We start from the raw sequence: 21,501 nt of genomic DNA on the forward strand, positions 1-21,501 counted from the left end.
TGAGGTATGATCCCTCAATTCCCATCTTGCTGAGAGATTTTATTTAAAAAGGGTGTTGAATTTTGTCAAATGCTTTTTCTGCATCAATTGATATGATCATGTGGTTTTTATCTTTCAGTTTTTTTATGTGATGTATTATGTTTTTTGATTTGCTAATATTCTACCAGCCTTGCATCCCCGGAATAAATCCCATATGGTCATGTTGTATGATCTTTTGGATATATTGCTAGGTGCGATTTACTAATATTTTGTTGAGGCTTTTAGCATTTATGTTCATCAGGGATATTGGTGTGTAATTCTCTTTCTTTGTAATGTCTTTATCTGGTTTGGGGATTAGGGTAATGCTGGCTTCATAGTAAGAACTTGAAAGTGTTCCTTTCTCTTGAATTTTTTGGATAAGTTTGAGGAGGATCAATGTTAGTTCTTCTTTGAATGTTTGGTAAAACTCTGTGAAGCCATCTGGACCATGTCGTTTGTTTGCTGGAAGTTTTTTGATTACTGCTCCAATTTTCTCAGTAGTTATCAGCCTATTCAGTTTTTTTTTTTTGACTCTTCCTGATTGAGTTATGGAAGATTGTATTTTTCTAGGGCTATGTCCATTTTATCTAAGTCAGTGGTTCCGAATGTGGGGCACACACCCTGCAGGGGGGCAATTTGATTTATAAGGGGGTAATTTGATTTTTAAGGGGTTTAAGAATGAGTTATTAACAGCAATTTGTTTTGAATTTCTTATGGTTCTAGGGCAGTGGTTCTCAACCTTCTGGCCCTTTAAATACAGTTCCTCATGTTGTGACCCAACCATAAAATTATTTTCGTTGCTACTTCATATCTGTAATGTTGCTACTGTTATGAATCATAATATAAATATCTGAGATGCAAGATGGTCTTAGGCGACCCCTGTGAAAGGGTCTTTCAACCGCCAAAGGGGTTGCAACCCACAGGTTGAGAACTGCTGTTCTAGGGGCTTCATATACAGTATATAAATATATATTGTGACATGTGCATTTCAGTTCTGCATTATATATGTTGAGACTTGATTTGCTATTTTTCCATATCACAATATATTATTATTTCTTTTAACAATTTGTTAGTTATTTCTTCCTCAGTACTTCAACTTTCCTTTTATTTTATTTTTCTCTTCCATGGATGCCATGTTTGTTGGAAGGTTGTTTAGACCAAGTTTATGGCTTGTTATTCTTCCTCCACATGAATAGGAGTTCACTTTTTGAATAATAAAAATTATATATTACAGGGGGGATTTTAGAGATGTTTAAGTGGGGCATGGTCAAAAAGGGTTGGGAACCACTGGTCTATGTTGTTTAGTTGTTGTAGTAGAGTTATAGTCCTTTTTCACAATCCTTTGTATTTCTGTGTGGTCAGTTGTTACTTCAACTCTTTCATTTCTGATTTTGTTTGAGTCCTTTCTCTTTGTTTCTTGATGAGCTGGCTAGAGGTTCATCAATCGTGTTTATCCTTTCAATGAATGAGCTCTTGGTTCTATTGATCTTTTGTATTTTTGTGTTCTTTTTTTTTTTGTGTGTGTGTCTATGTCATTTACTAGTATTTCTGCTCTGATTTTTTATTATTTTCTTCCTTCTACTTACTCTGGGCTTTTCTTGTTGCTCTCTTTATAGTTCTTTAAGTTGTAGGGTTAGAAAACTTACTACTATTTTTCTTGTTTTTTTGAGGTAGGCTTGTAGTGCTATGAACTTCCCTCTCATTGTGTCCCATAGATTTTGAATTGTTGTGTTTTCATTGTCATTTATTTCCAGAATGTTTTTTTATTTCTTATTTGATCTCTTTGGTAACCCATTCATTGTTTAAAGCGCCCAGCCTGTTTTGTTTTCCGGATAAAAAGTATAGTGTCAGTCACCAGTGACTGATTGGGCGCTTAACGTGTTAATAGCATGCTATTTAGCCTCCATGTGTTTGTTTGTTTTTTATTGTACTTGATTTTTAATTTTATGCCATTGTGATCTGAGAAGATGCTTGATATGATTTCAGTCTTCTTGAATTTGTAGAGATTTAACCTGTGCCCTAATATGTGCTGTGTCTTTGAAAATGTCCCAGGTGCATTTCAGAAGAATGTTTATTCCATAGCTCTGGGGTGAAATATCTGAAGTTGTCAATTAATTCCATCAGATCTAGTGAGTTGTTTAGGATTGCTGTTTCTTTGTTGATTTTTTTGTCTATCATCTTTATCCAGTGGTGTCAATGGGGTAGTAAAGTCCCCTACTATGATTGTATTGCTGTTGATCTTTCCCTTGATTTCTTTCAGAAGTTTTTTAAATGTATTTGTGTGCTCCTATTTTGGGTGCATATCTGTTTACCAGAGTTATATCCTCTTGTTGAATTGATCCTTTTACTATTATGATGTGGCCTTCCTTATCTGTTCTTATGGCCTTCACTTTGAGCTCAGTTTTGTCAGATATAACTGTTGCTATCCCAGCTTTTTTTCATTTCCATTTGCCTGAAAAATTTTTTCCCATCCCTCCACTTTAATTTCTGTGTGAGTCCTTCATTCTGAGGTGGGTCTCTTATAGACAGTATATATATGGGTCATGTTTTCTTAATCCATTCAGCTACCCTATGCTTTTGATTGGAGCACTTAATCCATTTACACTTAAGGTTATTATTGATAGGCACTTGTTTGTTGCCATTTTTATTCCTTATGCCTATGTTGCTTTTTCCCTTTCTATTTCTTCTTTTTACAACAGTACCTTTAGCATTTCATGCATTGCTTGCTTGATGGTAATATATTCCCTTAGTTTTTTTTTTTTGTCTGTGAATCTCCTGATTTCACCTTCAATTTTGAATGATAGCCTTGTTGGATAAGAGTATTCTTGGTTTTGTTCCCTTGTTTTGCATCACTTGGTATACTTCATTCCATTCCCTTCTGGCCTAATGTGTTTCTGTTGAGAAATAAGTTGATAGTCTAATGGGAGATCCTTGTAGATAACTTACTTTCTCTCTCTGGCAGCCTTTAAGATTCTTACTTTGTCATTGATGTTTGCCAATTTAATTATGATGTGTCTTGGTGTTGGTCTTTTTAGGTTCTTCTCGTTTGGGACTCTGTGTGCTTCTTGGACTTGTGTGACTTTTTTCTTCCCAAAGTCAGGGAAGTTTTCTGTCATTAGTTCTTCAAATGGTTTTCTATTTCTTGTTCAGTTTCCTCTCCTGGAACCCCTATTATGTGGATTTTGTTTTGTTTCATGTGATCCCAAAGCTCCCCTAGACTTCTCCTGCTTTTTAAGTTTTTTTTCTTTCCATTTGCTGCTCTGTTTGGGTGTGTTTTCTACCTTGTCTTCTATCTCACCGATTCAGTTCTCAGGTTCTTCTAGTGTACTGGTTGAAACCTTCCATTGTATTCTCTATTGCAGCTCTGTCATTCTTCATTTCCTCTTCATTCTTACACATGTTGGTGAATTTCTCATCCAGCCTTTTGAGCATTCTTATTCTCATTACTCTGAATTTTTTTTTTCTGACAAAGTGCTTGCCTCTATTTCATTTAATTCCTTTTCTTGTAACCCCTCTTTTTCTTTCACATGGGGTTGGTTCTTTGTCTTCCTATTTTTGGTGTTTCTTTGTGTATGTTTCTGTGTATTAGATCAAACTGCTATGCCACCCATATTTTTTGAATTTATCATATGTAGTAGATGCTGCACCTGGTGGTGCAGTCCCTCAGGTCTTATGGGCTGGGTATTCTCGGGATGTCGCCTACTTGACATATTTGGGTTTTGTTGATAGAGTTGGGTCTTGAATGTTATTGTTCCATTTGTGGATGGGGTCTCCTCTCAGGGTATCTGGTTATATGGTTCACTCTCTATTACATCATGCCAACCGTTGTGGAGGTGCTGACCGAACTGCACAAAATACAACATGACAAGACATGATACAAAAGTAACAGAATATGATTGTACACAAGACACCTATAACCCCAATAAAAGTGACCACCAGAGAAAAGAGAATTAGGTGAGAGAAAAGAGACCAAAAATGATATTGAGAAAAGAGAAAAAGGAAAGAAGAAGAAAAAGGAAAAAAATATGGGGAGAAAACACCACAGAACTGATAATCCAACAAGCACAAACAAAAAATACCTGGAAAAAAGGGGGGCAGAATCTGTAGAGGTATAGCTTATATATACAGAAAATAAGGTTAAGGAATTGAATGAATAGGGGAAGACCACGGTTTAGTATAGAGGAGGGAGAAAGAGGATGAGTGGGTAAGAAGAAAACAATAAAATAAAATGTTTATTTATTTATTTTTCTTTCTTTGAAAAGGAGAATAGAGGAGAGAGCAGATAGGCCTGAATTTAGGAAGTGAAAATAATTTAAAAATTAGGAGAAGAAAAGAGCAAGATAGGTGAAGGGAAAAAAATGACTAGTGAAGAAAGAGAAAAGAGAAGGGGAAGTGGAGTAGGAGCAGGGAAGAGGAAATTAGATATATTAATAAGCCAACAGAGTCTACAATAACAACAACATATCAATGAAGGAGATAAAGTCTACAATAACGACAACATATCAATGAAGGAGATAATTTTTAACAAGGCGTGAAAAGAATGGAAAGAGAAAAACTAAACAGATGGGAGAAGAAAAACAGAATGAAAAGGGAGAAGTGAGGAAGAAAAAGATGAAAAAAGGAAGATAAGACATAACAAAAAAAATGGAATAAAGAAAAAAATGAAAAATAAAAAAGTGAAGTGTCATTTGCGTCAGCCTAGTTTTAATGCCACAGGGGGGCTGGTTTAGGACCCCACTCTTCCGTTCTGACAATTCTGGTCTTCCTGTTAGGCAGTTAGGTGCTGACCACTGTCAGGCATTGTCTTTGGCATTTAGCACTGTGTTGAATCTCCAGGTGATCCAGTGTTCCTATGTTTGTGTCTGTCTCCACAGGCCTTGGCTGCATGCAGGTGGGACCAGTCTGCTCTCTTTACCTGTCCGCCAACTGTCAATCTTAGTCAAGTGTCTGGGCTTTAGATGGGCGTGATGCTGTTTTGCTTTCTGGGAATTACTAGTAGATTGATGTTTTTCCCCTCACCCAGAGCTACTCCTCTGCGAGTGTCCCAAAGGATTACTCTGGCCTTGGTGGGTCAGAGATCCTTGTATGGAGACCAGTGGGATTGGCTGGCAACCTGAAGTTTTTATCAGTCTGGTTCCCAGAATAGTGGGCCTGACAGGCCCCTCTTCCAACCCAGGCACTGAGGGCTCTTGGGGGGCTATTCAGAGCCTGTGTACCCTTTGTATAGCTCAGAATGCAGGCAGGGTGTGACAAGCTGTATTCCCTACCTTGAGGCCACTGGGAGGGACTAGCTATTTTGGGAGGAAAAGGCACTTTAGGTTTGGAAGGTTATGAATGTCCTAATGTCGGATTTCTAGTCTCCTCTCCCTGCCCTGCTTCCCTCCACAGCCTCTCCTCAGATGCCACAAATCTGCACCACATCCGTGGGTGTGTTTGCAGTTGAAAAGGCATATGTACTGGGTTTAGGGAATAAAAGCAAAGACAAAAGAAAGGCAAACAACCACAAAACGGCGGGTTTCTCTCCCCTGCCCCTGCCCCCGGCACTGCACTGTTTGGGCTCTTTTTCAGGGTGCAACCCTCGCAGCTGTGGTCTTATACCTGGATTCGCCAGCCACCACCGGTAGCCCTTTGTCTTTTCCTTTTCACAGGTGGGTTTTATGCCTGTTGCCAAGGGATGCGGCTTTTGTGCAGCGTAGCTCCCTCCTCGCCCTCTGGCCCCGTGGTCTTGTGTCCCTCTCCAACCCAGATCTCCCTTCCTACCATTCTACAGGTGCCTTCTGCTCCTCCTTATTGTGAATTATCTCCTCAGCTGTGTCCAATTTGCTAATGCTGGTGGTTGTTCTCTGATTTAGTTGCCTTTCCAGTCTGGCTCTGGGAGGAGGTGCATGACATGTCTGCCCCTTTAGCTGCCTTTTTTCTCCCCCCAGAGAACATTTTGATGGTTGCCAGGCCAGATGGGAGTGGGGTTAGGGGAATGGGTGGAAAAGGTGACAGGGAAAAGAAGTACATATGGTAGTTACAGAATAGTTATGGGGAAGCAAAGTACGGCATACTGAATATAGTCAATAATATTGTAATAACTGTGAATGATGTCAGATTTATTGGGTGATCACTTAGAAAGTTATATACGTCAATGTCTAATCACTTGGTTGCACACCTGAAACGACTGTAATATTGTGTGTCTGAAATTGAAAAATAAAAAATTTAAAAAGTTAAAACACTGAAGAAGGTAAGACAGCATAGGAAAAAGGATTACATGAAGTTACCCACTTGGACTGTACATGAGTAAAGTGTACATCTTAAAAAGGAAGGTACGTTAGCTATATTATTAGGTGAGCATTTGCCAGGTGAAGTGATTCGATTAGTATTTTTCAGTTGTCTATTTCTGATGATTTTAAAGAAAGATTGAAACTATACTTGCAGTAAATAAAGTGACTTATTTGTGAGTTCAGTGCTTGAAATAATCTCTAGTGCAGCCAAACCTCTTTGTATATACTTAAACATAGAAACGTTAAACAATTTTTAGAAATACCAGGCTAAAAATAGTTTCTTGCCTTTTTGTATACTTCTTATCAATCAGCCGCTGATATCCTTGAAAAAATAAAAATCTTGCAATCATTTAATATTTACATTGGGTTTAAGAGTAGGTTTATGAGTCAGTTTTGAGCAAGGCTGATAAAAGATTTTTGCTTTGTTAGTTTTTAGTCATAGTACATAAACTATCTGGAGGCAATCCTTTATCTAATAAAAGAGAAACATGGTAATTGGCGTACGACCGCTACCCTTCCCATTGGCTAATCAGCGAGATATGCAAATTAACTGTCAGCCAAGATGGCAGCCGGCAGCCAGACAGCTTGAAACTAACAGGAGGCTTGCTTGCTTCAGTGACGGAGGAAACCAACGTTCCCCGCCTGCCACTGCAGGCCTCTGAGCCTGCAGTTTGAACATTGTAACAAATATAGAAGCTAAAAAAAACCCCAGAAACCAGCTTTAGTCCCTGGCTTCAGCCAGCATGATCGTGACATTGTAAACAAAGGCCAGAAACCTACTTTCAGCAGCGGAGGCCTAAGAGCTGTAGCCAAGCCTCAAAGCTAAAGCTGTGAGAGGGCGGTGCCCCAACCCCCTGATCCACCCTGCTCTGTGTGTGACGGGGGCGGTGCCCTAACTCCCCTATCGGCCCTACTCTGTGAGTGACAGGAGGGAGCTCCTCAACCCCCTGATCGGCCCTGCTCTGTACATGACAGGGGAGAGCTCCCCAACCCCCTGATTGGCAACCACCCCATCGACCCTGCCTTGAGTGTGAGAGGGGGCGCTGCCCGAACTTCTCAATTGGCCCTACCCTGAGCGTGACTGAGGGTGGCATTGCAACCTCCCGATCCGCCCTGCTCTGTGCATGACATGGGGCAGCGCCCCAACTCCCCAATCAGCCCTGCTCTGAGCCTGACCAGGGCCTGCACCTAGGAATTGGGCCTGCCCTCTCCCACTCGGGAGCAGGCCTAAGCCAGCAGGTCGTTATCTCCCGAGGGGTCCCAGACTGCAAGAGGGCACAGGCTGGGCTGAGGGACTCCCCCTCTCCCCCGAGTGCACAAATTTTTGTGCACCGGGCCTCTAGTATTGGTATATTTGGAAAGATATCTGAATCTGGAATTAGTTGGTTTGGGCTTAAATTCCAGCTGTATAAAATAATACTGCTGTGCATTTTCTGGTAAGTCATTAAACCCTTGGAGATTTAATGTTCTCATGTGTAAAATTAGACTAATACTAGTAATACTTTCTTACTTTACACAGTTGTTATAAGGTTTATATCAAAATAGTAAAGTACTTTTCCAATGTAAATGATAATAACTTTTAATATTAATTAAAGTCTGAGAATGCCTGGGATTTAAATTCTGTGGAAAAGGGTTCATGATTCTACCTGTTGGTACTTATTTTTCAACAGTCAAAAGATAATAAGGTAGACTTATCAATTCACATAACATAGGTCTTTATTTTTATTTATTTATTTTTTTAAAATATATTTTATTGAGTTTTCACAGAGAGGAAAGGAGAGAGATAGAGAGTTAGAAATATCGATGAGAGAGAAACATCGACCAGCTGCCTCCTGCACACTCCCCACTGGGGATGTGCCCACAACCAAGATACATGCCCTTGACCGGAATCGAACCTGGGACCCTTCAGTCCGCAGGCCGACGCTCTATCCACTGAGCCAAACTGGTTTCGGCAACATAGGTCTTTAAATGTTACTAAATTGGTGCATCATTTAATTACTAACAGTGTATATTAAGGCACTTAAACACTATTTTTATCATCATTAACTTCATAACTAATAATTTTAAAATGAAACTTTTTCTTTAGTTAATGAAAGTCATATTGTGGTACAAGCACTGAGGCTTAACACTATGTCAAAGTTTACATTTGCTGATTGCACTCGGTTTGATGCGCTGATCAAAGATGTGTTTCCTGGAATTGACTTTAAAGAAGTAGAATATGATGAACTGAGTGCTGCATTACAGCAAGTCTTTGAGGAGGCCAATTATGAAATCATACCCAATCAGGTAACTGTCAAGAATACTTTATACTATATTGACCCTTCCTACTAGTTAATTCCTTATTACCTATCTTTTCTTTATCTTTCAGCTTATCTTTCTTCTTTCGACTTAAATCTTATTTGCCCAGGGAAGCCTTTCCTGATCTTTAGGTCCAGATAAGTTCACCTTGTTACCTGCTTTCATTACTCTTGTCAGACAGGGTGTCCCTTAAAAATGTAAACATACTTTAACAGCTCAGTTTTGAAAATGAAATTTATTTGAATAAACTGGTTTTATAATTATCCAAAGTGTGTGTGTGTGTGTGTACATTTTTTTGGGATACCCTATATATATTTGTTTAGGGTTTCATTTTGTATTTGATTAATACTGATTCTCCCTCATCAGCTAGTAGTCTCCGTGAAAGGCAGGATTCATGTCTGTTTTTTCTCACCATTTTATTCCTAGTGCCATTTACAGAGCCTGGCATATAACAGATCCATTTTATATGAATGTTATATATAAAATGGTGATGTTCACCTTCACTACTTATTTTAGTGTTGTCAATTTCTTAGCAGTTCTTTTTAGTAGGTCTTTTTATGTAGCACAAGTACATGTTTAAAATGAACACTTTGTTTCTCTTTTTTTTGGAGCGACACAGGATATAAATGAATGAACAAGTGAATAAAGTAATAAATAGTATATTGATGAATGAGTGAGAGAAGAACATAATAAACATGTGTTGTCAAATAACTTAAAAACGTTGTTTTTTTAAGGAAATACTGGATTTAAAGATCACATTGTATATATGTTCAGATTTACTTAGGAATATTTTTATTTATTTAAGGCTTTATCTTCCACTGAAGAAATCAAAGGCTTAATTTGCATATAATAACTGTTATAGAATGAGTGCAGAGATGTGTATATTGTGTACTTTAAGTCATTTTTTACCATGGTCTTTTCTTCTAGGTCAAGAAAGCTTTAGAATTGTATGAACAATTACGCCAGAGGATGGGAGTTGTTATTGTTGGCCCAAGTGGTGCTGGAAAATCAACTCTATGGAGAATGCTAAGGGCAGCACTTTTTAAAATTGGCAAAGTGGTAAAGCAATATACCATGAATCCCAAAGCTATGCCTAGACATCAATTATTAGGCCATATTGACATGGATACAAGGGAATGGTCTGATGGTGTTTTGACAAATAGTGCTCGCCAAGTAGTTCGAGAACCTCAAGGTTGGTCTTTATTGTGTGAATCTTTGCTGTACTTAATTTTTTAAAAAATATATTTTATTGATTTTTTACAGAGAGGAAGGGAGAGAGATAGAGAGTTAGAAACATCGATGAGAGAGCAACATTGATCAGCTGCCTCCTGCACATCTCCCACTGGGGATGTGCCCGCAACCCAGGTACATGCCCTTGACCGGAATTGAACCTGGGACCCTTGAATCCGCAGGCGGACGCTCTATCCACTGAGCCAAACCGGTTTCGGCGCTGTACTTAATTTTAGTGGATGATAGATCTTGTGTATAATGCTGTTCTTATCAAGTCTTACACATGATCATGAACTGCTTTTTTAAAAAAATCCTCACTCAAAGGTGGGGTAGGAGAGGAGAGAGAGAGAGAGAGAGAGAGAGAGAGAGAGGGGAAGGAGAGAAACAGAGAGAGAGAAGAGAAAAACTTTGATGTGAGAGACACATTGATTGACTGCCTCCCACGAGCAACCAGACCAGTGGCAGGGATCAGGCTTGCAACCCAGATAAGTGCCCTTGACTGAGAATCGAATCCACAACCTTTCGATGCAAAGGCCTATGCTCTACCACTGAGCCACACCAGTAAGGGCCATGAACTGCCTTTCAATGATGTATATTGGTATTTTACTTTGGAGGGGCCCAAGACATGCTATAATTTTGACCTATACTTTGTAGCAACTTTTATTATAATAGGAACTCAAAGTAATCCGGGTGAGTTGAAATTCTCAACTAGATTAATTTACTGAATAAATACACACTTTTTGATTGCTGAGTTGATACCATAATGCCTCATAAATAAGCAAGATGACAAATTTTTATTGAGGATTAAAATTGGTATCTTTACAGATACTTTTAACTCATCAGTTTGAATACAGTGTTTTAAATAATTTTGAAAATTTAAGTTGTAAAATAGTAGACTTCAAGGTCTAAATTTTTTGGCTGGGTGGTTAAGAGAGTTTTTGGCCAGAATCAAGTGAAGACTTCTCTACTTTTTGTTAGTTCATAATTTAATTATAGTTGTTTTTCTAAGCCAGTGAATGAAAAGTTTAGAAATCTAACACATTGAAAGGGATTTTCAATATAGTCTTTTCATTTTCAATGTAGTCAATAATATTACACTAACTAGAAACCAGATATTACCTATACTCTTTCTCACACTTTTTAAAAATCTTCACCCAAGGATATGTTTTTATTGATTTTGGAGAGAGAGGAAGGGAGAGAGAGAGAGAGGGAAACATCCATGTGAGGGAGAAACATCGACTGGTTGCCTCCCATGCCTGCCCTGACCGGGGATCGAACCTGTAACCTAGGTATGTGCCCAACTGACTAACCTGGCCAGGGCTTTCTCACACTTTTGTTGGTACTTTTCTCTTTGACTTGTTTTAAAGGTCCAAATACAACTTGAAATCATTCTCATTTTAAGAGGAATGGATAAAAAAGATTTCTCCTGTGGAAAGACATATACATACTTGTCCACTACTTCTCCCCTTTAAAGTCACCTTTTTATATATCAAAAATTTAGACAGTAATGAATTTTTAAAATTTCTCTAAAGAGTGGGTTCTCAATATTTTCTAAAAGAGATATTACATAGCAAGCATTCATACATTCTTATGACATGGTGGAAGACATAGTTAAGGAAATAGAAATACTTAATTTTTGCACACCATGTTTTCTTTCAGAGAGATTTCATTTCCTTATGTTCATAGATAATAGAATATTATCACATGCCATATAAGGTGATTGGCCAGCTGAGCCAGGATAATCCATGGGTCTCCAGCACATCTGTAGTGCACACTTATGTAAAAAATTTCAACTTGTTTGATGTTTTGTTCTTTAAATTTTGCTTTAGTAATATAAAGTAATACTTTATGGAAATCACTTCTAAAGAATAAGAGAATTATTTATTCCTTATTTTTAATTATTATCATTGCATATATTTTTATCCTATCTTTACTTTTATGGTTTGAAAATAGATGTCAACTCATGGATAATCTGTGATGGTGATATTGATCCTGAATGGATAGAATCTCTGAATTCGGTTCTGGATGACAATCGACTGCTCACGATGCCCAGTGGGGAAAGGATTCAGTTTGGCCCAAATGTTAACTTTGTATTTGAAACTCATGATTTAAGTTGTGCCTCGCCAGCCACAATATCTAGAATGGGAATGATCTTTCTTAGGTAAACCATAAAAGCAACTGCATATGTTATATTAGAATATTCTTTATTACTGTGATTTCATAGCTAAGTGAATTATGTATTTTATAAATATGTATAATTTTTTTCTTTTTAAAATTTTTTTGTTTGCTAAGTTTTAATTCAGAGAGTTACTATTTTACTGCAATTGAATTATTTCAGCCATGTTGTCCTATCACAATTACTAAATAATTATTTTTGTTTGCTTAAGTGAAACAGAAAGTATTTAATTTGTTTTCTTGTTTTTTCTATTACTGTTATTTAAACTTTAAAAAAAATCCTCACTGGAGGATATGGTCACTGATTCTAGAGAGTGGGGAAAGAAGGAGAGAGGGAGGGAGAGAGAAAGATTGATGTGAGAAAGGAACATTGATTGGTTGCCTTCTGTACGTATATACCCACTGGGATTTGAACCCACAACCTTTTCGTGTACAGGACGATGCTACAACCAACTGAGCCACCTGGTCAGGGCAGAGGCTAACATTATAAAGCTTAGTGTTAATATTTTAATAATAGAATCTCAGATTTATAGAATTTTAGGATTAATCTAGGTTCAAATGATCTTATAGTCCAACCTTTAATTTTACAAATTGTAAATCTCTTTTCTTAATACTTTTTCTTCTTTGTCAATATCTGGAATAGGCTTAAAGAGCAAAAATTAATAGTAAACTAATTTTAGATATTTATATGTCAGAACATGGACATTTGAGCCAGTTTTAGTTCCTGAAATGAGTAATTAGAAAGTTCTTTTTTACTTTTTGAATTTTTTTAGAATTTGATGTTTATCAGTCTGTATAAAGTGCTCTACTGTTTTAGGGCCATTTAAAGTGATTTTATGTGTGTTGTGACACATGAAATTGTTATTACTTTGGTTTAAATTTATTTTTTCCAAAATTATTTCATTACTTATTTCTTTGAAACATGTATATTAAACTTGTCATAAACTCTAACATTTTGAAATGTTATTAAAAATATAATGTTGGGTTTATAGCTTTAGTAGCAATAGTGAACACAATTTATCTTATTTCATGTATTCTTAAAATCTTATGAAGAAATATAGGATAAAATGAAAAATTATAATTAAATTTTAAAATATGTATTGAATGTATATTATGTATTTGCCATAAAGTTAGTCATTTTAGGAGAGACAAAGCAAGAAAGGATTAAAACTTGCACTTATAGAGAGCTTCTTTCTATGGAACATATGTTCAAGTAGAGGAAATAAATAAATAAAACAATTATAATACAAGATAGAATATAAGTAAAATAAACGGTGAGTAGAATGCCATGAATATTGCTGTAGAAATTTGAAAACTGTTGGTAAGCCAGATATCGTTTGTGATAGGCATAATAAATATATGTGACTTCATGTAAAATATGAATACATATTAACATGTTTGATTAGCTTGTACCTAAGTTTCACTTATTTCTTCAGCAGATATTTATTGAACATTGCTATATAGAATAAACCAACAGGACTTTTAATAGTGAAAGAGACTACAACTGGAACTAATACAAAATAAATTAAACTACAATTGAAAAATAAAAGTGATAGAGAATGCTATTAATATCCTGGGGCAATGAGTATAAACTCGGATTGCCTTGGACAAACCTGGAAGGCAGTTGCCTGAGGCATTAGGGAGATGCCATTAATGACAATGCCTTTATTTTGAAGGAGCCTAGTCTTTTGTTTGTAGGTTTTGAGATGATCTAATATAACTGAAACATTTACCTTTGATCTTTCCATTTTTCTTTTCCTTATTAGACTGGATAGAAATATGACAGGAGAAATTCAAGGGCTCAGTATTTAGTATTGTTGCTCTGAAACAGTGTTACAAATTAGGAAAAATAATGCACTTGTGGGCCCCTGTCAATTATAAACAAATCTCTCTGAGTTGTTTTTAGTATAATTATTTTATAATTATGTAACATATTATTTTGAATAATGTGTCAATATGATATTTAATATCAGTCATGGGTGTTAGTCATATAATTAGTCATTCTTGTGCCTTGCTACAAGAATTTTACTGTAGAAAGAGTTTTTAATAATGCCATGGGAATTTAGGTAGTTGACCTTTTTGAGATAGAAAAAAAGAGCAAGTATTTTTTTTTTTTTATTGATTAAGATATTACATATGTGTCCCTGTCCCCACATCCCCCTCCGCCCCCCCTCCCCGCCCCCGTTGTCCGTGTCCATTGGTTAGGCCTCTATGCCTGCATGTAAGTCCTTTGGTTGCTCTTTCCCCTTTACCCCCACCCTCCCCTACCCTCCCTCCAAAGCCCGACAGTCCAATCAACGCCTCTCCGTCTCTGGATCAGTCCTTGTAAGTGTTTTTGAAGATCTGGGTTAAGATGCTGAGATAGATTTCCATGAACTTTAATGTGCGTTTGAGCCACTTGTTAAAGTGAATATTTTGCTGTAGTGGGTCTGGGATGGGATTTGGGATTCTGTATTTCCAACAAGCAGACCACACTTTGAGTAGGATGGGTTTAGTCTACTTTTTTTGCCATGTTGCAAATAATGTAATTCTTTAATTTATATTTATAGTAATACAGATGAAATTTATTTGCTTTATTTATGAAAATGATACCTTCATGTATGGGAATATAGAGAAGTAACTAACATATGCACATGAAATCAACTCTTGTACACTAGCAGACACATACGGAGCGGTTAGTTTATTGGACCAGAAATTTATTTTGAAAATAAATTGACAATTTCTTCTTAAATAATTTCTTACATGTTTGTTCACCTGTTTTAGTGACGAAGAGACAGATATTAATTCACTGATAAAATCTTGGTTGAGGAATCAGCCTCCTAAACATAGGAATAATCTTGAAAACTGGATTGGAGATTATTTTGAAAAAGCTTTACAGTGGGTTCTAAAACAGGTAAGTTAACTATAATATTTCACAATTAATCATGTAGGTGAGAAGTATAATGATTAAGAGTGTGGTTTACGTATAGTTGCCTTTTAGTACAGCTCTGTCAGAATATGGGGGTGGAGTAACAGGTAGGTGTCTTCATTGCTGTCCTATATCTCTTGGCATAATGCTTTATTATGTTAGTCTTAAAACACTTTAATTCTCCCATCCTCAATATCTTGCACTGCTTACCTAAAAATCTTGAATACAGTGTATTGGGATATCTCTCTAATTTTATTTTATTTTAAATATATTTTTATTGATTTCAGAGAGGAAGGGAGAGGGAGAGAGAGAGAGAAAAACCTCAGTGATAGAGAATCATTGATGGGCTGCCTCCTGCATGTCCCCTACTGGGTATTGAGCCTGCAACTTGGGCATGTGCCCTGACCAGGAATCGAATCATGACCTCCTGGTTCATAGGTCATTGCTCAACGATTGAGCCCTTGCCTGCCTTTCTAGGTTAAACCACTTTTCCTTTGCTTACTCAGACTTCTTTTAATTCCTTAACTATATCAATGGTTTACCTTGGCATATGTTGCATGGCCAGATCTCACTTTTCAGATGTTAGTATCAATGTCACTCACCTTTTTAAAAGAGGCCTTGAACTCTCAATCTGACTTACCCTTTCTCAAAACACTGGTCTGCTACTCTATAGCTCTTACCACAACTTGTTAACCATTTCCTCTACTAGACTTGAGTTCTATGATAAAAGTACTCCATTTAGATCACTCTTAAAAAAATACCTAGCACTGCATATAGTTTCTGTGCATAGTTGGTTCTTAGTAAATAAAGAGAACCCTTTCTTGTCCTAACTCCCTGGCAGTTACACAGGGGCCCTAGAGTCCAAAAGTTTCATTTTAAAATTCTGCTAGGGAGAAAGTTCCAAATGCTTTTTCATTTAAACCTTCTTTTTACTAGCTTTCTTGTCCAGTACCATCAATCCCCTTGCCTATAGCTTCTTTTTTAATAGTAAAAGGAAATAAGAAGCTATTCTTTTTAAACCAATGCTCATTAATTTACCTTTCCTTTATTTTTGTTTAGGAAGTAAACAAACTATGTATCTATTTGAGGATTCTAATAGTTACAGCTAGAAATATATAGTTGTGTTTTTTATGATTACTTTTTATTTTCAAAGTTTGTATTTTATACATAAATTGAATGAAATCTAAACTTTCTACAAGTTGAAAAGAGGGATACATTTAAAGATGATCCTTAGAAAAGATATGTGAATGCCAATCTGTATGTTTTGAGTTGACTAATTAATTGCCTTTTGTCTGTACCATGGATTTTAAATAACAGAATGACTATGTGGTAGAAACAAGTTTGGTTGGGACTGTGATGAATGGTTTGTCACATCTACATGGATGCAAAGATCATGATCAATTTATTATAAATCTCATAAGGGGACTTGGTGGAAATCTGAATATGAAATCACGCCTGGAATTCACCAGAGAGGTAATACAGTTTAAAGCCTATATTCAGTGCACATTACAAAATTTTTTTCATTGACTCTTAATTGCCAAAATTACTTGTAACTATAAGGTACAGAACTTTTAATTTTGAAATTATGCATTCACTAGAATAATAATGCACTTAAGTACATGTACATACTTACGCATGTATACTTATATTTCTGTTTTATATTATTACAATTTTATATAATTACATTTTAATAGAATAAAATTTGCAACAAATCTTTTTTGTTAGACATTTTGAACCTACTTTGCTATGTGAATAAATATAATTATTTCTTTTTAATCTTAGAATAATTAATTTTTAAAATCATTTGTTTAACCAGAACAGTTTTAGCATTAGGATTGCTAAGATGTATTAATCATTATAAATATTTGTTTAAATAAATGTAAAGATATAGTTTACCTAAGCTGTTTATAAAACTGATTTTTCTACATGTTAAGGGATTTCTTTCTATTGGCCTTAGTTGAAATAATTGAACATAAGTTCCTTTGAGTTGACTCCAACATTATGTTTCTTAATTTTTATCATTTTGTTTCTTTTTCGATATCATCATTTATTACTTTCTCTATTGTTTCCCTTTCCATGGTCATTCTGTTGCCAACTATTTCTCATTGTTACTACTCAATGCCATAAGATATATTGCATTTAGGCAGATATTCTCTTGCCAAGCTCATAATAAAGACGTTGAAAAGTACCATTAGGAGCTAACTCTGCTTTATATTTTGGAAAATGACAGTTTTTAAAGTGAGAAAGAGGTATAACAGGTAGAGAGCAATGAACAATGGTGGTAACATTGCGATTGAACATGGTGGAAATGAAGGGTCTAGGATTACTACATTGTGTAATTTATAATTTAGTGTTCATAAGAACTCAAAAAATGAATATTTTTATACCTTGGTGTATATGTAAAGTACTGACATTTATTTATTTGCTTAAACAATCGTTTAGGGAATATTTGAGATAAAATGTTACTTTAATGATAAAAGATATTTCGTAGGTTTATAGTATGTGAACTTGTTTGAACTAAGATGTCTCTCTTTGGGACATTTACTTTTAAGAATTAAAATTTCACATACTCTGTCATAACTTTTCCTATTAAGGTTTTTAACTGGGCACGAGAATCTCCTCCAGATGCTCACAAACCAATGGACACCTACTATGACCCGAGTCAAGGTCGATTAGCATCGTATGTGCCGAAGAAGCCGGAAAATTTGACTGCTGATGATTTCAGCAATGTCCAAACACTTCCAGTCATCCAGACTCCTGACATGCAACGAGGTCTAGATTATTTCAAACCCTGGTTAAGTTCTGACACTAAACAGCCATTTATTCTTGTAGGACCAGAAGGATGTGGCAAAGGGTAAGAGCAAAAAATGTTGATGGAGGTGTACATTGTGAATTGTGCCTCTCTCCTCTTTTAAAATGATTTAATAGCTTTTCTTTCTATTTATTTATTTATTTATTTTGGTTAAACTAGCACTTCTATTTTCATGAAGGACTCTTTCATTGCCACTACTTGTAAAAATAATATGACTATGGAGAATAATATGTTTTTTTCTGCCAGGTTATGTATTTTCTAATGGAGAGAGATTAATCTAGAAGATACTTATAAAAGAATCTGTTCATAAAATCACAACAAAAAATGAATACCTTAGATGTACTCACAAATTAGCATTTGCTTTATTTTATAAAAAGTGAATTTTGACATTAGATCTCTATTTGAAAATAGCTTTTTATTCAGTGGAATTCAGCCTATTTTTAGTGTTTGTGAGTATAGTTTCTGGAGATAAATGAGACAAGGATTATTAGTTTCACATTTCTAGTAGTAACTAAAAAATTCTATCAACTCATAGTAATTTTTCCTAACTTGGAGATCTTAATATCTTAAAATATTCTCTTCAACTGTGGGGAAACAGTTGGTATCTTTAATATATACTTTATGAAATGAAGTTATTTCTGAAAACTTTGTTTGTTGTTGTTGAAAGAGTCCCAGGATTGCCTTAAAATATGAATATATTTTTTCCAGTCTAAAAATTAGAAAGTTACCATATCCATTTTACCATTTCTCCTTAAACATCATCATACATATTTTAGAAAATGAAATATTTATAAAAGAGAACTTTTATATTGAATATAAAAAGTATCTTATTGGTTGTATTTTTAAAGTCAAATGTCACATCTTCCATAGGATGCTGCTGAGGTATGCCTTTTCCCAACTCCGGTCCACTCACATCGCTACGGTTCACTGTAGTGCACAAACTACGTCTCGACATCTCCTGCAGAAACTGAGCCAGACCTGCATGGTAATCAGTACTAATACTGGTCGAGTATACAGACCCAAAGACTGTGAAAGACTTGTTTTGTACTTAAAAGATATCAACCTACCCAAACTTGACAAATGGGGCACCAGTACTTTGGTAGCTTTTCTGCAACAGGTGAGCCTTATCACTTGAAGTGTTTTGATATAACTGTAAACCAGCTTAGTTTCATTAATTTTTTAACTTTATTTTTATTGTTGACACTATCACAGATATCCCCAGTTTCCCCACCTTTGCCCACGTCCATCCAGCCTCTGCCCTTCCTTCACTCTAGAAAAATTTCTGCTTTCTTCCTTAGAGTCAGTTTTATCTAGCATGTGTCATGGGAAATTAAACTCTTCAGGCATCTCAGTTTTGTTCCAGGTCTACTTTCTTTGATCTTCCTCCATGTAGAAGTTAGTATTACATCGAGTTGATATATGACAAGAAGAGTAAAAGCAGCCTTTACTCTATACCAGCGGTTCTCAACCTGTGGGTCGCGACCCCTTTGGGGGTTGAATGACCCTTTCACAGGGGTCGCCTAAGACCTTCGGAAACACATATATAGTTACATATTGTTTTTGTGATTAATCACTATGCTTTAATTATGTTCAATTTGTAACAGGGAAAATACATCCTGCATATCAGATATTTACGTTACGATTCATAACAGTAGCAAAATTACAGTTATGAAGTAGCAACGAAAATAATTTTATGGTTGGGGGTCACCACAACATGAGGAACTGTATTAAAAGGTCACGGCATTAGGAAGGTTGAGAACCACTGCTCTATACCTATTACATATCCTTCATTCCAAAAGGAGGAAAGCAGAAGCTGAGGATGGTGCTGGAGTTGGGGAAGTTTTCAGTTTTTTAGGTTTGCGTTCTGAGAGCAGTTAGACTTCCTCAGGCATGCCCCTTCTGGCTGCATTAGTTCATTAGTCTCCTTCTCTCCCTGTGTAGGTATTGGAGACCATACATTCTCTGTCAGTGTGGAAGATTTTATTTCTTTATCTGATTTACATCACATTAGAAACCCTAAATTCTAAATTAGAACTTATATGCTTACATGTCTGCAAGTCTACATTTACTACATTACTGCAAAAAGAATAAAATACTTATAGAACAAACCAAAAATTTTTTTCTTATACTTTTTCTGATTTCTTTCACTTTTTAAAAAATAATTGCTGGTGGATTTATACTATCATCTGGATTCTACTGTTTATTAGAGAGAAACCATTTGAAAAGATAGTAATTCAGTTAACATTCATTGAACACAGTCTTTTTTTTTTTCTTTAAAGTTTTATTTTATTGTTTATTTAAAGTATTACATATAGTATTACATATATCTCCTTTTCCCACCATTGACCTCCCCCCGACCAACCCTCTTCTACCTCCCTGCACCCCTGGCACATGCCCGCACCCCCCTAGTGTCTGTGTCCATTGGTTATGCTTATATGCATGCATTAAGTCCATTGGTTGATCTCTTACCCTCACCCTTCACCCCTCCCCTGCCTTCCCACTGAGGTTTGATAGTCTGAACACAGTCTTGAACAGTGTTATCTTTTAATGATATAAGAATTTAAAGTATATTTCAATTTTTAATTCTTGAGATAGGTAGAGGATGATGATTACATTTGGAAATAATTGAATTTTATGTAAAAATATATCATGATTAGAAAATCTTAAGCATTAAACTTTTATTTTTAAATTTGCTTTCAAATAGGTATTGACATATCAAGGATTTTATGATGAAAATTTGGAATGGGTTGGTTTAGAAAATATTCAAATTGTGGCATCTATGTCAGCTGGAGGAAGACTGGGAAGACATAAGCTTACTACCAGATTTACTTCTATTGTTCGTCTTTGTGCTATAGAGTATGTATCTAAGTGTTTTAAATTTATTTTTTACTTGGGGAGACATATTTGCATTTTATTAAAGGTATCATTAGTGATATTTCTTCAAAATGTAGCATATACAAATAGTCTAAACTTAAGCTCCTGCCCTTCTCAAGCTATATGCAGTAATTTAGGATAAAGTCTTTTTTAATCAACACTTCTTATATATTAGAAATAAAATAGAACTGTTTTGTATTTTCTTTGTTCTAAAATAGCAATATCAGGAATCAAAATGGTACATTTTAGATTGATTTAAATGTTTTATGATTTTATAAAACAAAAACACTATTAAATTTTATAAAGATAACTAAATAAATTATTTATTTACTTAAAATACTAGAGGCCCGGTGCACGCTTTCGTGCATGGGTGGGGTTCCTCGGCCTGGCTGGTGATTGGGGCCGATCGGGGCCATCTTGCCAGGGGGAGGGACCGTGGGAGGTTGGCTGTGGGAGTGCACTGATCACCAGGGGGCAGCTCCTGCATTGAGTGTCTGCTCCCTGGTGGTCAGTGCATGTCATAGCCATCTGTTGACTGGTTGGCTGTTGCTTAGGCTTTTATATATATACTAGAGGCCGGGTGCACAAAAATGTGTGCACTTGCGGGGTAGGGAGGGTCCCTCAGCCCAGCCTGTGTCCTCTCTCAGTCTGGGACCCCTCAGGAGATAACGCCCTGCTGGCTTAGGCCTGCTCCCGGGTGGCAGAGGGCAGGCCCAATCCCTAGGGGCAGCTACTGGTTGGGCTCAGAGAAGGGTCGAGTGGGGAGCTGGGGCGCCGTCCCCTGTCATGCACAGAGCAGGGTGGATCAGGAGGTTGAGATGCCACCTCCAGTCACACTCAGGGTAGGGTCGATTAGGGGGTTGGGGCACTGCCCCCTGTCACACTCAAGGCAGGGCCGATGGGGAGCTTGCGGCACC

General features: G+C 36.3%; 1 protein-coding gene across 1 annotated transcript in view; it reads left to right on the plus strand.

Moving 5' to 3' along the window:
* The window catches only part of DYNC2H1 (dynein, cytoplasmic 2, heavy chain 1), a 305,345-nt gene that overhangs the window by 66,829 nt on the left and 217,015 nt on the right, over nt 1-21,501 (plus strand). The window contains 8 exon segments of the mRNA XM_006773520.2: nt 8,374-8,573; nt 9,513-9,777; nt 11,769-11,976; nt 14,754-14,883; nt 16,216-16,371; nt 17,493-17,752; nt 18,581-18,827; nt 20,415-20,566. Of these exon segments, the coding sequence (XP_006773583.1) occupies nt 8,374-8,573; nt 9,513-9,777; nt 11,769-11,976; nt 14,754-14,883; nt 16,216-16,371; nt 17,493-17,752; nt 18,581-18,827; nt 20,415-20,566 (1,618 nt within the window).

The sequence above is a fragment of the Myotis davidii genome, unplaced genomic scaffold, assembly GCF_000327345.1.
Source record: "Myotis davidii unplaced genomic scaffold, ASM32734v1 scaffold1025, whole genome shotgun sequence".
NCBI lineage: Eukaryota > Metazoa > Chordata > Mammalia > Chiroptera > Vespertilionidae > Myotis > Myotis davidii.